This window comes from Pteropus alecto, unplaced genomic scaffold (assembly GCF_000325575.1).
Source record: "Pteropus alecto unplaced genomic scaffold, ASM32557v1 scaffold24, whole genome shotgun sequence".
NCBI lineage: Eukaryota > Metazoa > Chordata > Mammalia > Chiroptera > Pteropodidae > Pteropus > Pteropus alecto.
In genome coordinates, this window is record NW_006439192.1 from 2008959 (window position 1) to 2023789 (window position 14831).

The 14831-nt window shown below is 48.4% G+C and overlaps 1 protein-coding gene across 1 annotated transcript in view; it reads right to left on the minus strand.

Moving 5' to 3' along the window:
- Window positions 1-13036: 13036 nt before the first annotated feature.
- GPAT4 (glycerol-3-phosphate acyltransferase 4) overlaps window positions 13037-14831 on the minus strand; it is a 33057-nt gene continuing 31262 nt past the window's right edge. Inside the window, exon 13 of the mRNA XM_006916277.3 lies at window positions 13037-14061. Coding sequence (XP_006916339.1) covers window positions 13953-14061 — 109 coding nt within the window. The 3' untranslated portion in view covers window positions 13037-13952. The remainder of the gene's footprint in view (window positions 14062-14831) is intronic.

Consider the following 14831-nt stretch of genomic DNA (forward strand, 5'->3'; position numbering starts at 1 on the left):
GTCTCAACAAGAGGACCAGCTACTACTCCTGTAAGAATTCAACCCCCCAGGTAAACTGCCATTTGGGAGGTTACAGAAGGACCTGTGTGTGACCAGATTGGTTTACGTGCAAAATGCCTGGGATTCTGGACTCTTGGGCAGAAAAGCTAAACCAGATGTGGAGAGCTGAATTCAGATACCAGATGTGTTTCTTTGGGGACAGAACAGTGCTTTTATAGAAACGTTAGCTGGCCATTAGGCATGGCAAGCCTCATCCAGTGAGTGACCCTACCCCTTCTCTGGGCTCCACATGGTTAAGTCTCCCACCTGGCCCCTGAAAACACTTGGGTCTGTACGTCCTGCTAAAGCCTTTATACTCTAATACTTGGACCAGCAGCACCAGCAGCAGTGGGCTCACCTGGGAGCTTGTTAGAGATGCAGGCTCTTGGGCCCCATCTCGGACCTGCCAATCAGAAGCTGCATGTTAAGAAAAAGCCCGCGGTTCGTATGCCCATCGCAATGTGAGAAGATCGAGAGTGGCTGTGACTGTGTGACTGTGTCTGCATAACATTCCTGTTCTCAGAGCACAGGGCCTGGCTCAAATGAGGCGATTGGTAAAAAGTTTCTAGGCAGTTTTAGAGGCGTGTAAGTTCCTAGCATCTGTGACCATGTAAAACACCGTTGGAACCAGATTGTGAACAACAACAAAAATCTCTGAAGACAAGAAAGTAGCTGCCACAGGGCACTCACACTGCTCTCCCAGGCAAGGCCAGAGATGCCTCAAGTGCAAGACTAGATTCAGAGAGGCCCGGAACCAAGGTACAGGGAGGCAACTGCAAGCGGCAGCCAACGAGAGAAAGAGGAATTCCAGGAGTATAGGCTTCTGCGGGCTGTTGGTAGCAGGATTGAAAACATGGCTTAGGTCAGAGGTCTTCGAGGACAGCACTGTGGTTCATGTTCATAACGATGTCCCAGAGCCATCAGAAAGATTAAGCTGTGTCCTTTATCTTTGGCATTAGATGGCCAGAGGAGTATACTACTTTAGAAGGATTTTCATTGGGAAATTATTTTGCTTAGAGCAATTCACTCCCTGATGATGCACGAATAAACGAAATGGTATCAAATAAAAATCTGATGTTCTGATTGTTGGATCATGTCATTTCAGCCTGGTTCAGAGGTTGGACTGGGAGTTTATAGAGGAATCTCACACAAACCTGCAGAGGAAAGGATTTCTATCATTCAAGAGGCAGAGGTCATGGGGACAAGGCTAAGGATTTCCCTGCGGTCACCTTGTCCCTAGGGCCTAGAACTCCAACAGGATCTAGCTGGCCTCAGGCCAGGATGTCTAAGAGGCATTTGTTTGTTCCCTATAAGGCAAGAGACCATGGTGCAGGGGGGACTCCAGCACCTTCTGGGAAAGGGACTCCTAAGTACTTGACTCACATCCACTTGTTTTCTGACAGTTATGTACGATGTAGTTGCCCCATTTTCTAGGCTAAGAAGCAAAGGCAGAGGATGAACTGATGAACCTCAGCCTCACAGAGTCAAGTTCACAGTCCGTGCTCTCTCCTCTCACCACGCCTGTGTCTAGCACCACCCCTGCCGTTACTCCCCACTAATGTTTATTAAACATGCGCGGTGCCGTGCACTATTTTCGGGACTTTACTTAACTCATTTTATTTTTTTAAAAAAAACCACATGAAATAAGTACTATTATTATTGTACCCATGTTATAGCCAAGGACATTGGGACACAGAGAAGTTAAATAACTTGCCCTAGGTCACACAGCTTAACCCAGTCAGACTGACGCTGTAGCTTCCACTCTTAATCACTATAAAAGGGGGAAGAGAAAAGGCCCACTTGAAGTAAGACTGGGCTGTGAACTGTTTAAAAAGAAAATTAGGATTATATGTGTTATAGATTAAAATCCATGCGATCATCATGGGAGGCCTGCTTTATGCCTGGCACTGTGCTTGCTGCTGGGCACACAAACTCGAGACAAGCTCCCCGGCCTCCTGATGCTCACAGTCTAGAAGGAGAGTGTGTGACAAGAAAGAAAGGGAAAGCAGTGCTCTTAGTGCTATGAGGAATGTCTTCACAGGGAACAGAGGACACACGGGAGGCTGTGGTTAAGAATAAGAGAGAATTTAATGAATGACAATGTACATTAATGGAAATGCGATTCACAGTTGATCCCCAAAACACCATATCTCATCAAAAGTACTATAATCTTTTAACATATAAGAAGGAGCACTAGAATAAAGGCAACTTTCCTCAGGACCAATCATTGTGTCAGTACAACCTAAAATTTGGAATTGATAGAGTTTGAATGAAAAATAGTAACCAAATCCCTATTTGAAACAGTAATACTATGCTCACTATGGCAGTGGTCCCCAACCTTTTTGGTACCAGGAACTGGTGCTCCTATGAGAGTCCAATGCCCAATGATCTGAGATGGAGCTGAGGCGGTGATGCTAGTGCTGGGGGGCGGCTGCAAATACAGATGAAGCTTTGTTCACTCACCCGCCGCTCACCCCATGCCCAGTTCCCGACAGGCCATGGACCAGTACCGGTCTGTAGCCCCGGGGATTGGGGACCCCTCACTATGGCATTCTATCCACTTCCATGTACATTATTCCATTTGTTTCTCAGATAGAGTGGCCATCATGTTTTATCTCCAATTTGCCCATGAGGAAACTGAAGCTCCGAGTGCCGAGGACACCTATCCAAGGTCAAAACGCCTTGTCTTCCAAGGGCTGTGTCTACTCCCCGGGTCTATGAAGACCTGAAAGCTACAGAGAGCACAAGAGAACCAGGTTAAGTCCTCTAATCAAAGACACACTGATCAAATGTGTTGTAGTGTGTGATTACAGCAAGCGTCATTTTTCTTGGTGTGGTTTCTGCTGCTTTGTAATCAACTGCCAGTATCCCTGGGTGGAGAAGACACACCACAGCCAGAGATGGTCATGTAGGAAGTTTCCCAAGCTTGCCTGATGACAGGACTTGTCAGACATATAGACCCCCAGGGCTCTTCCCGGATGATGATTCGACTCAGTGGGACAAGGTGTGGCCCTGGGATGCGCCTGGTTAACTTGTGCCCCAGAGCACAGGGAGTGGATGAATTTGGCAAATATTGATTTTAGAAGCACAACTCAATTTAAATCTGCACCTTTTGGCTCTCCCCGCCTGCTCAAGAGTTGTTCATAAAGACTTGGGCTGAGTTCTGTAGCTTTTCCTTCTTCCCTGGGCAACAAAGATTCGAAATGTCAGGGAAGGCAGCAGGGGTGGAAGCAAAGCTGCAAAAGGTCTGGATCTTCTTCCCAGCGAAAGAGGGAGTGGTGGGCAGGACCCTTGAGGTTTCTCGCTGCCACTTGCATCAGCCCTGTGACTGTGATTCTTGTGGGAATGTCAAACATAATCAAGGACTCTTGGGAGAGACCCTGCTCTAACAAATTTGCTAAATCACTGCTGCCACGTTCTGGAAAAGAGAGCAACATTGGGCTTGCAGCTCTAGCACTGCTTCGCCGGGATATGCTGATGTAGAAACAGCCAGGGCAGAGGGGTCTGTGGCCAAGCTGCAGGATAACTATAAAGTACAGGGTATTGCTCAGTGAACGGCATCTTCTATTCTGAGAGCAGGAAAAGGGTGCAGTACGCTACTTGTGGTTTGGGCTTGCCTGGCACTGATCCTTGCTTTCTTTTGGTAATGCCAACCTGATTTCTCTAAGCATAAACAACCCTTTTGCCATGTTTGATCTAGTGTGGTCGGGCTGACCCCACTCTTATCTCTAGATGTAGATGACTGACACAGTCTTAAGTCTCTCAGTGACTGCCACCTCTCTGGTCATGTTAATACATGGATCCAGGGATGGGACGAGGCTTAATTACAGCCAATGAACAGAGGACCCAGGTTGTTCGCAAAAGTGCCTGTCTTACCTCTCTATCTGGAGCTCTTTTTGGCTGCTGTAGCCAAACGTAGCATCTTGCCTCTGTGAGAGACACCACCTGAAAAGGGATCCAACCAGGTGAAAAGCAGATCTGAGAGCTGGAGGGAGAGCAGGAGTGAACTGGCCCGAATCGTCAGGCAGGCCTGAGACAATAATACTCTTTTGTCTTGAGTCTGGTTTCTATAATTTATAACAGAAAGAACACTGATAAAGTAAAATAAATTCTTTGTAACCCTGCCCTTTGCTTATAGGCTGGCCCTGCCAGGGAGCCTGCAACATGGGGACCATCTGGAGGAAGGGGACTGCCCTGGGTTAGAATTTCCTAGCGTTGCTTCCCTTGCAATCATAACCTGAGAGCTGGGTGCTACCTATTCTCCCTCTTTACTCCCCAGCTCTCTGCTCTCAGCTCAGATGGCCAGGTTACAGTGGACCATCCTTAGTGACAGAAAGGACTTGGATTAAATGATTTCTTTCATCCCCAATGTTTATTAGTTCTGAGTCTTGGTCAAATTCCTAATGAGAACAGTGCCTTGCCTTTGTGGGGAGTGACTCTGCAGGTCCTTGGCGAGACTGCCGACTCAGGCTGCCTTCTGGAAGATGGCCTGGCCTGTCTGCCCAGGGGTGAGGAAAGCCTCAAGGGACTCCGACAGTCCACGAATTTGGAAGAGCCTTGGACTGGAGCCAGTCCACCCTCTGCTCCTCCTTTATCAAGGGCTGGGCTGCTCTGAGGAGAGTCTGTGGCAGGGCTGGCTCCTTCTTGCTCTATTTAAACTGTGCTAAACCTATGGATTCACAAAAATAGTAGATGTGCAGATAACCTTGTTACATCACTTACAGACCCAGGAGTCTCCTACTCTAAGGTCCCGGGGCGTCCTCAGCTGTCCTGATGCTCCTCTGCCAGCGCCACACCTCAGAAGCCCAGGCCTGTCCCCTCCAAAACCATTTGTCGCTCTTCAGAGCAATGAACCAAAGACTGACCCTCTCTTCGGCAACAGCTTTGGGTGCAAATGGGTGAGGACCTTGATCGCACAGGTAGGAAGAGAGCTTCAGGTGACAGGCAGGGGGAGGGGCAGGCTGACTTCCAGATCCCCGTATGCAGGTCTGCTGAAAAGGTCTCCTTGTCAGTAATAACCCCCTGGGACAGGACGTGACTAGCTCACATTCTTTTTACCAATATTTCTTTCATCCTCTTTCTTCCAGGGGGAAGGCACCTGCACCTGAACAGGGACAATGATGCTGGCAGTGGTGGAGGAAGCTGGTCTTCCCTCACGGAGAGCCCTTTGCCAGCCTCTTTCCTCACCGCCAATCCGGAGGGCATGCAGTCAAAAGCCCCTCATTAGAGCTCTCTTTGCAGGCAAACAAATATCATTAATCTTGGTAAAGTGAGTGAGAGCACATTCACCTGTCCGAGCAAGAGAATTAATGTTGTGTCAATAGGAAATTAGTGTTTACCTCTGGCCTTTACATCTCTTTGCTACAGAAAGCCCAGGGCGGACCAGCCCAAATGCGGAGCCATAATCAGAGAAAAACAAAACTCCCCAACACAGGTGACAAGGGGGAGTGTGCTGGGATGAGATGCCCGGTGACAGGAGAGGCCCTGCTAAGAGGGAGTTTCCTGGTACAGGAGGAGTACAGGACACCCCCTCCCAATCCCCAACCCCCCCGCCTCACACAAGGTGAGTGGTGACAGCAGTGCCTTGGGGTCAGAGATTCTCTTTGGACTGTGAGCCCTAGAGAGACATGTTCCCCCACCTTAGTGGCCACAGGAGACTCCATTTTCTTTCTGGTGCACGTGGCGCTCTCGCACCTGGCAGGCAGTGCATGGCGCTGCACAGGCCGAAGGGGACAACATTACTGACCAAGGAACTGCTGTTTATGGAGCACCCACTAATTGCCAGGTGCTGTGTGTGGTGACTGAAAATATTCTCTAAAAATCCTACAAAGCAGGTATTCTGCTTTTTTTTCTCAGATAAAGAAGACACTGCAATGCAGAAAAATTCAATAGGTTAGCCTCAAGGCCATACACAGGGAGGAGGTGGATTTGAACCCAGTCTGACTCCAAAGCTAGCGTTTCCCCCAATAATCATCGCATACACACTTCCACACCAGGAAGGATCAGCCACAGCACTTGTGGTCAAGTGTAAAGACAGGAAGTCTCTGAGAAAGCCCTTCTGGGTCGTTCTCCACTCCCCCAGCCCCCCAGGAATGCTTGGGAGGGTCAGGGAGAGGCAGGGCTGGGTCAGCTAACTAGAGAGTGTGAGGGTGTGTGCGTGCCTGTGTGCCCCAGGAAAAGAAACCAAACAGGCCGATAAGATCTCTTGTTTCCAGAGCAAAGCACCAATTAAATACAAGGCAGATGTGAGCAAATAAAGCTGTGGCGTCCAGAGAGAAAATCAATACTAGATTATATGTCCTAGCCCAATCATATACCAATTAATACAGGGCGGGTGGGGCTGGGTGCTGCGGAAGGTGAGTCCAGCCTGTGTGCAGGGGCCAACCTGCCTGCCCAGGCTTCCCAGCAGTGCTGGCCCTTCTCTGGTTGGGGGATGTGGCCCTGATTCTAAAGGGCATATGCCTGAGGTCTCTGGGGGCGGGGGGTAAGGCACCTGTGTGAACGTGAGGCATGGGGGGAGGGGACAAAAGGAGCTTCCCCTCAGTCTTGTCACCAGCTGGAAGCACAGGGAGAAGGGCAAGGTGGGTGAGAGATGCTTTGGGAGGGTGGTATCCACCGGAAAGGGACAGGCAACTCGGACCGGGCAGACAGGCTGCCTGATATTTAATTTCCAACTGAAACAACAACAACAACAAAAATGAGTGACTTGCTTTCAGAAATTGATAGAAAATTAGGCAAAATAGGAAAACTGGAAAACAAATTTCTACTCCCAAGAAATGCTATGGAAGCCCCTGGTTAGTCTGTCCATGTTTAATTTAATTCAGAAAGTATAGCCAAGCAGTTGATAATTTTCAAGAGGAGTGACAAAGGCAGCACAGGACCGGTGATGGCGGGGATGGGGTGTTCCAGAGCCTTCTTCCATGGAAGAGCTTCAGGCTCATCACTGCGTTGCCAGGGATGAGAACGTGTGACACACAGTCACCTGCCACCAGTGTTACCAGGTAGACGGGGCTCCTGCCCCAGGGAGGTGGCTCTACATCATCAGCAGTATAAGTCAAAACTGCCAACATCCAGGGCAGGAAATCTGGCTGCAGGCTGGGTGCCTGGACTCCAGGGCAGTTATGGACCAGGAGGTCCTGCCTTTGTGGGCATAGGACACATGCGCCAGAGAAAGCATACCCTTCCTCGAAAATCCCCAAGGCTATTGGGGAAAGGAGATCCAACTCTGTGCGGGAAGCAAAGAACAAAGGTGGAAGGAAAGGTGGCAGACCAGTGGTACCTGCTTCCATTTTTCCCCACAGGAAGCCCCTCCAGCCAGAGTTCCTCCTGTCCCCTGAATGTGCCTGGACACAAGGCCCAGATGAAGAGGCCCTTTTCAAGTGGGAGTTCTGTAGGCCAAGGACTGTTGCATGCCAAAGAAAAGCGAAATTTGCCAGCCGAATATTTTTTAGACATTTTGCAAGATGCACGGCCTCCCTGACAATTTTTAATGTACTAACTGCCTGGTCCAGTGAGCTGATTAATTGGTGCTGGAGAGATCAATATAAAACAGAAAATTAAAACAATTTTAAAGTGATTAAGTAGTTTAACACCTGTCTCCCGTCACGTCAGTGCAGGAAGAAAAATAAAGCAGGTGTCGAAGGGGCCTCCTGAAGCAAGAGAAAACAGCGCCTGCCTCAGAGAAATGACAAATCACAGCTGGTGGATCAATCTGAGTGCAAGCAGCCCTTCCCCAAGCCCACCGCCGCAGCAGCAGGACCCAAGGAACCCCCTAAAGCCCTTCCCCGCGCCCACAGTCACAGCAGCAGGAACCAGGGGCCCCAAGATGCTAGGCACTTCCCCAGGCCATTCCTGCAGATCTGCTCCTCCGCTCGGGAGGCGGGGGTCTGTTCAGACCCTGAAAACAGGGCAGGAGGGAGCAAGGGGAGCCGAAGAACATCTTGGCCTAGAACTCTGGATGGGATCAGATGGGAAGGCAGCAGCTAACCTTCTCCTGACCTCGTTTCCAGCCATTCAGAACTGAGTCTGCAATACGGGGAGGGGTGAAAATGCATTTGGGGAGCCAGAGGGAAACACTGTCATAGCTCTCAAGAATTAACAGACCCTCTGTTCTGAAAGCTTCAGGTCTCCATCCTTATTCTCAAGGGAGACGGAGCCTTCCAACCTCCACCTTTCCTGACCTCTTGCTGCCTGACTATACCTACAGGTGGTGCAGGTACCTGCTGAATGATGGTCCAAATGCTGCTTGTAACTCCTTTTTGCCAACCCTACTCCACCTCCACCTCTCCTCCCCGCAGCAGCTATCATGGAAACTACAGCAAGAGTCACTCCTTTTCCTTAGTTGAATGCACTTGACTCAAAATCACGTCAGGGAGTACTAGAAACTCTAAGCTGATTCCAACTTCCCCTGCCAAAGTTCTAACAATGGGGTGGAATGAACACAAGCAGGGCAAGTGCAGTAAGGGAGATTTAATAGACCAGAGGTAAGGCCTCAAGTGAAACAAAAGTCTCCCGTTTAACCTTGACAGTGGACTTGAATTTTGCATGTGTAAGGTGCAGATATACTTAATGTGACTCATGTTCTAGGAAGCTGAGCATGCTGTCCCGTGCCAACCCTGCCTGGGCACACCACTGTACCACCCTGGGGTGGGGGTGGGGCTCAAGCCTTAGGCGCAGGCCTCAGAGCTCCACCGAAGAGAAGCTGATCCTTGACCAACCCCCTACACAAAGGACAGAATGGGCCACTCTCCATAAAACCCGTGTGTTAATATACTCACCTGCTGGGCAGGACAGTCACAAGTTTGTTTCCTGTTCTCCAGGTTCCTGTTCCCCTTCAAGGTCCCCTGATGCAGCAGCCTTTATCCCTAAGACTAGGACAGAAAAGGAACTCCAAGCAACAGAAAACTTGCAGCAGGCTTAAAACATTAAAATTTAAAAACATTTAAAAATGTTTTAAACGTTGAATAACATGAAATGTCTGAAAACATCAAGCTCTCAGCTGAACTTACTAGCAATCCCCACTTCAAAAGCCCTTCTCCTGTTAACACCTGTCACACTAAATATGATCAGAAATCAGCAGCAGTGGCCTGGATGAGAACAGAGCCAAGGAGCAGTTCCAACTAGTGTTAGTTTTTAATAAAAACACTTTACTAGCCAGATTTTTCCCCTTTCTTAGACTTCCTTCTGGGTTGGGAGTTCTGGTTCGGTAGAGTGGTTGGCCCACTCTATATTCATATTCAGGGCCACATGAAGTCTCAATGAAAAGATGTCAAAACCTTTACAGCAAATTTTGCCAGTGACAATCAAAAAAAAAAAATTTCCAATCTTTAGCTATTGGCTCATTTTTAAAAATAATCCATACAGCCAAGTTTTCACGTAACAAAACGGAGACTCTCTCTCGGCCTTTCCTGCCACAAGATGTGATTATGGTGGTTTGGTCAGGAAGGAAGCTAAAAGGTCCTGCAGTCCAACTTGTCTCATGGATCTCAAATGTCTGTTTGCCAAAGGTGCCATCACCAGGGTGCACCTGTTAGCCAGAGCAGGGCTGGTGGGTGGACTGGTCTGTGGAAGCAGCGAGGGTCTGTGCTGCCCAGAAGGCACCTGAAGGGGGCCTGGCCCGGGGACCTCACCACTCAGAAGCAAACAAAGTTCTCCACACGGCGCCCTCAAGCCTGCTGCTGCTCCCTGTAGAGTAAGCCTCAGACTGACGGAGATAAAGTTTCCCTGGGTCCAAGTTCCAGACTCGGCTGTTTTGTTTCTGTTAAAATGCAATTGTTTTTCTCTGGAGTGTGCGGTGACTGCTCAGCGTCAGGAAGATGTATGAAAACCTCCACTTCAATTCAGCATCCCTTTTCTCCCAGACAAACATGGTCGGATTTTAATAAATCAAAGAGCCACACTGTTTAATAAAAATTTATTGACTTACAAGTGATTATTTATCAAAAGACCATTAATAGCTGGTACTGAAATGATGTGTTACTGGGTGGTGCTGGGAGACTAATAGGAAATCAATGCAGCTGGCCAGCCAGAATGCATATGAGAAGCCCACCCCCTCGACAGCTAGCGCAATTTCACCAGCAAAATACACCAGACGCTACCCCTGGTGCAATGAAAAGTTCCCCCTTTTTATTTATCGTTTACAAATGAAATGATCAATACTTTTAATCTAGAGCAAAATTTATTAACTTTCCCATCGGAGAGAGACGTATTGACTGGGGGTAGAGGGGGTGTTAGTGCAACGGAAGATGGATGGCTGGATGGTCGCCTCTTAACCTGCCCAAGTCAGTGTGCATGCAGCTGCCCTTCCAGCCCCATGTCCCAGGCCACACGCAGCGAGTGTGACTGGAGAAACTGAGTCTGGCAGATGGGACCTACAACACAGTGGACTCTTTCATGCATTAGAGATGGTGGGAAGCACTATCCCACACACCATTGAGTTTTTGGTTAATTCCCAGAAAGAAATGACATAATTTATAGTCCCAAAAGACTTCTGAAGGATAACAGTTAGAGCCCACTGTTGGTAGGGTGCTGCTGTGAAGGGCTGAAATAGGACGGTGCCTGAGGACTCTTGTCACTGGCCTAGTTAGGGCTTGGTGGGGCTCTCCCATCACCTCATATCAAGTCTTTTTCAATCTCTGAAGGTCAGCAACAGGGAGTGGGGTCTGACATAGAAAAACATCCAGTTCCAAAGTTGGTTCTACTATGTCGCAAGTACATCCTCTCAAACTGCTCCATCAAGCTCAGCTTGCTGAGCGCTGGCCCGGCTAACAGCCTTCTATTGGGCTTCCTCCGGCAGGGCAATTTTACTAGCCTTTTTACAAAGTTCCTTCTCTAACTGGCTGGAAAAAAACCTAATGTTTGAGTAAAAACAAGTCTTTCCTAGATCTACAATGAAATTCGACCAGGTCTACGATCACCTAAAACACGGGGGACTCTCCACACATGGGACACCTGCTAGTGGAGACGTTTCACTAGCCCCATTGTTTTGGAGGAAGCCAATGGCTTTAAACTGACTTCTCTTACTTCAGAACCCAGATGACTTTAGAACTTAAAGCCAAAGTCTGAACTATGAATGGGTTTAAAAATTACAGGAACTGCAGAGGTGGAAAGGACCTTAGAGATCATCTAGCCCAAGTTCTTGGTTATGGATCAAAGAACAGACACAGAGAAATAAAGTCGAAACACCAAAGGAGTAGCAGGTTTGGAAGTGAGATTAGAAGATAGCCAGTGTTCAGCCCACAAATTAACGCCACTTGGTTTTACTCCAAGATTGTCCTCATCACTGCTGGGATCATAAGAACGTTTTTTGTACTTTATCAACGGTCCCCAACCTTTTGGGCACCTGGGACCAGTGCTCCTGTGAGAATCTAATGCTTAATGATCTGAGGTGGAGCTGAGGCAGTGATGCTGGTGCTGGAGAGCAGCTGCAGATACAGATGAAGCTTCGCTCACTCACCAGCCGCTCACCTCCTGCTATGCGGCCCATTTCCTAACAGGCCATGGACCAATAATGGACCAATAATGGTCCGTGGCCTGGGGATTAAGAACCCCTGCTTTACATGCTTCTCTGTTGCTATTCCTAAGTGCCCTGAAGTTTTACCGCGCAAGACATCCCAAACAAATATTGGACAACCTGGGGCCTGCATGGTCCCCAAGTAAAAGAATGGAGCAATCCAATGAGTCTGCATGCAACGAGCACTAAATTAAAATCTTTGAGGGTTTTTTTTTTGGGGGGGGGGGTATAATTTATATCCCTTCTCCTCATCTAGTAAGAAAATAATCATTGCTTAGTCTCCAGAAGTATTTCTTTACATAGCAGCGATTTTAAATCAGGTTCCTGCAATACTCTGATACGTCATCAACAGATGGGACTGTTGAAACGAATGTGAAAAACAAAACAAAATATTTAAAAAACGATGTAAATCATAAAATAAATGTAGTAATCAGCAGAAAACTTTAAAAAAGGGGGATATTTAAAAAGCGAACTTGGTTTTCAAGACCGATTTTTAAAGATCATTCCAGATAGCTTTTAAACACAATTCAATATCACTTCTTATAAAGGCTGAAAACCACTGTTTACTCTTGAATATTTTGCAGAACAGTCCATAAGAAGTTGTTCTTATAGTCATAAGTGTTTTTATGCAAGAGGAGAAAGAATTTTCCACTGGTTCGCAATAGGGCGCGTAGAGGAAATGGGAGTCTAGTTGGGGAGGCAAAGCGACAGGAAGGCAGCTAGGGTGAGTCACACTGAGTTCAGGTCAAAGTGCTACCAGGTAGCCTCCGAAGCAGGGCTACACTCCCACCACATCCCAAATCACAGGACTGAGGGCGGCCTTGGGGAGGTGACACTTACCATGGCTGGTGCAAATTCCTGAAAGGTATGGTGACTGCGTCATGCCGGAGCGATGGGAGAGAAGGGGTACGAATAGATGGATAAAAGGAAGGGGTGAGGCAATTCTCTCTTCTGAGGGATTTGAAACTGGTGGACCCTAGAAGTGGCAAGGGTGGCTCAGCTTCGGATCTGCCTTCAGTGACTGCAGGTGGGTGCAGGCGGCCGCAAAGCCCGCAGTCCCCCTCTGACTGTATGGAAGCCCCCAGTGCACCAAATACCCACTGCCCGTCCTGCCGCCCTCACTAACCCTTCCAGAGCCTTCGTCCCGACCTTGCCCCTGTAGTTCCTCGTGGCTTCCTACTGTCCTTACTGGCTGCCCCTCCTCCTGCCACCTCAACAAATGGCATCCCCAACATATACCTCTAATCCCACAGCACCCGCTGTGTAGAAATCCACATCTCGGGTCTGTGGGAAATTCTAAATTAACCAGAGAGATACACAAATATTCGATCTGAGTAGTTTACCTTACCCTGAACAGTACTATTCCTCATTCCAAAGTCCAGCCGGGCCCCTCCAGCCCCAGCGTTATGTTCTGTAACTCTTGATAAGAAACACGTTCCTTAGGGCTATACTCGGGGAGAAAGAGTGAAGGGAAAAACCCCTCAATTCATTCACCATCAAAGACAATTTTATTTACTCACAAAACAACTTCCAAGCCCTGGGCAGCAGCTTGGAGCTCAGACCTCATCCTGCCACATCTCGGGGACCCGTCCTTACAACACTGAGCTTTACTCTCCTCCAGCCACTGAAGCACTTTAATCCCCAGAACAGCCCTGTGAGGTAGGTTTCGCCACCCTTCCCCCTCCTGGTCCAGGTTACATATGGAGAAACTGAGGCACGTGTTAACAAAGAGCAAGTCACATGGGAGTTCAGGGTTAGCACTGAAGTCTGAACGCGAAAAGTGACTGTTGGTTCCCATCACACAGCAGTCACTGGTTCATCCTGCCTCTTCCCACCCCCTCCGGTGACTGCACAAGAACTTAAAACTTCGTCTTGCTGAAAGCCCCTGCAGACAACAGTTTTCTTTTACCAAACCCACAAAACTCCAAGGCTGGTGGGAGGTGGGGCGGCGATGCTGAGGCTGGCAAACCCACTGCCTCGCAGTGCCTCTCCTCACAAGTAGGCAGTCCTTCCCCCCGCCAAGTCCCTGGCATGTGGGCATCTGTAAGGGACTAACGTCCTACTGTTCCCCAGCACAGGAATGCGGCCAATTCTTCAACCACTCAGCCCTGCGTGCGCATAGGTGGAGAGTTGACTTTAATGGCATTCCTCCAATGGACCTATTGTAAAAGTAACAAGAAGGCATCTTATCCTGGGCAGCAACACCCAGCAGCGTTCACTTCAGACGGCAAGCCCAGGGATCCAGGCAGCTCTGAAGAAGCTGGAGTCCTGGGATCCACAGCAGCCCAAAGACCCCAAGTCTGGAAAGAATGCAGCAGTGGGGGCTGCGGCAGCAACGACTCCAGCTGTCTCCCGTTTCAGGATTCAGGCATGATGGATCCAGCCAGCGCAAGGCGCAGGCTCAGGACCGGCTCCTGTCTTCATGGTTCCCAACAATCATCTTGCTGTACAGCTTCTGCTGCTCCTCTTTGAATGTATCTTTCACCTTCTCCCTCTTCAGACCACCATCCCTGATGAGAGAAAGACTGCATGTAATAGCCAAGACTGCCTGTCCACTTGCATCACAGCCAGACGCACAAGACTGCTCGAAAACCAAGAAAAACCTGCCAGAAACAAAAAACCTCCAAAGGTCTCTCATCAGGATGAGCTCAGAAACCAGCCCAGGACTCCTGGAATCCACCCTTTCTACCTCAAAATTCTCACTCGTGCCCTGGGTCAGAATTCGCTACTCATTCAAGGTACTCTGTAACTGCTTAAACGTACTAAGAAGTTTAAAGTTCTACTTGAATATTCATCCCCACCTTACAAAAGACAAAGGAGGTATTTCCGGCCTTATGGAAGGTAAACTGAGCTTTAAGAAATACTGAGACTTATAATTAATCTATAAAGCAGATCTGTGAAATAAAATCTGTAAAATTCAGACCCAAGGATTCTCCAAATTCTGCAGACAATGAACACAAGGAGAAAGACATGTTCTTACTTCTTCATGCTCAGGGATAGTGCCACAGTGGGATCCCAGTACCTCCCTCCGCAAGTCCCAAACGAATCTTCTAAACTTGGATTTCCTTCTTCGAAGTCTGACTCCCACCCACCTGTCATTCCAATTCCTTGCCTATACCCTAGAATTATCCTCACCTTCCATGACTAATGAAAATCCAAGCCCACTTGAAGTCCTTCTGCTACACTATTTTTGAGTCATGCAGGTGGAAGAAGTGGAGAAGTCTGATGAAGCTCCCGTTACTAGAGAAACCTTACATGGGAGACCTGACATCTACTACAC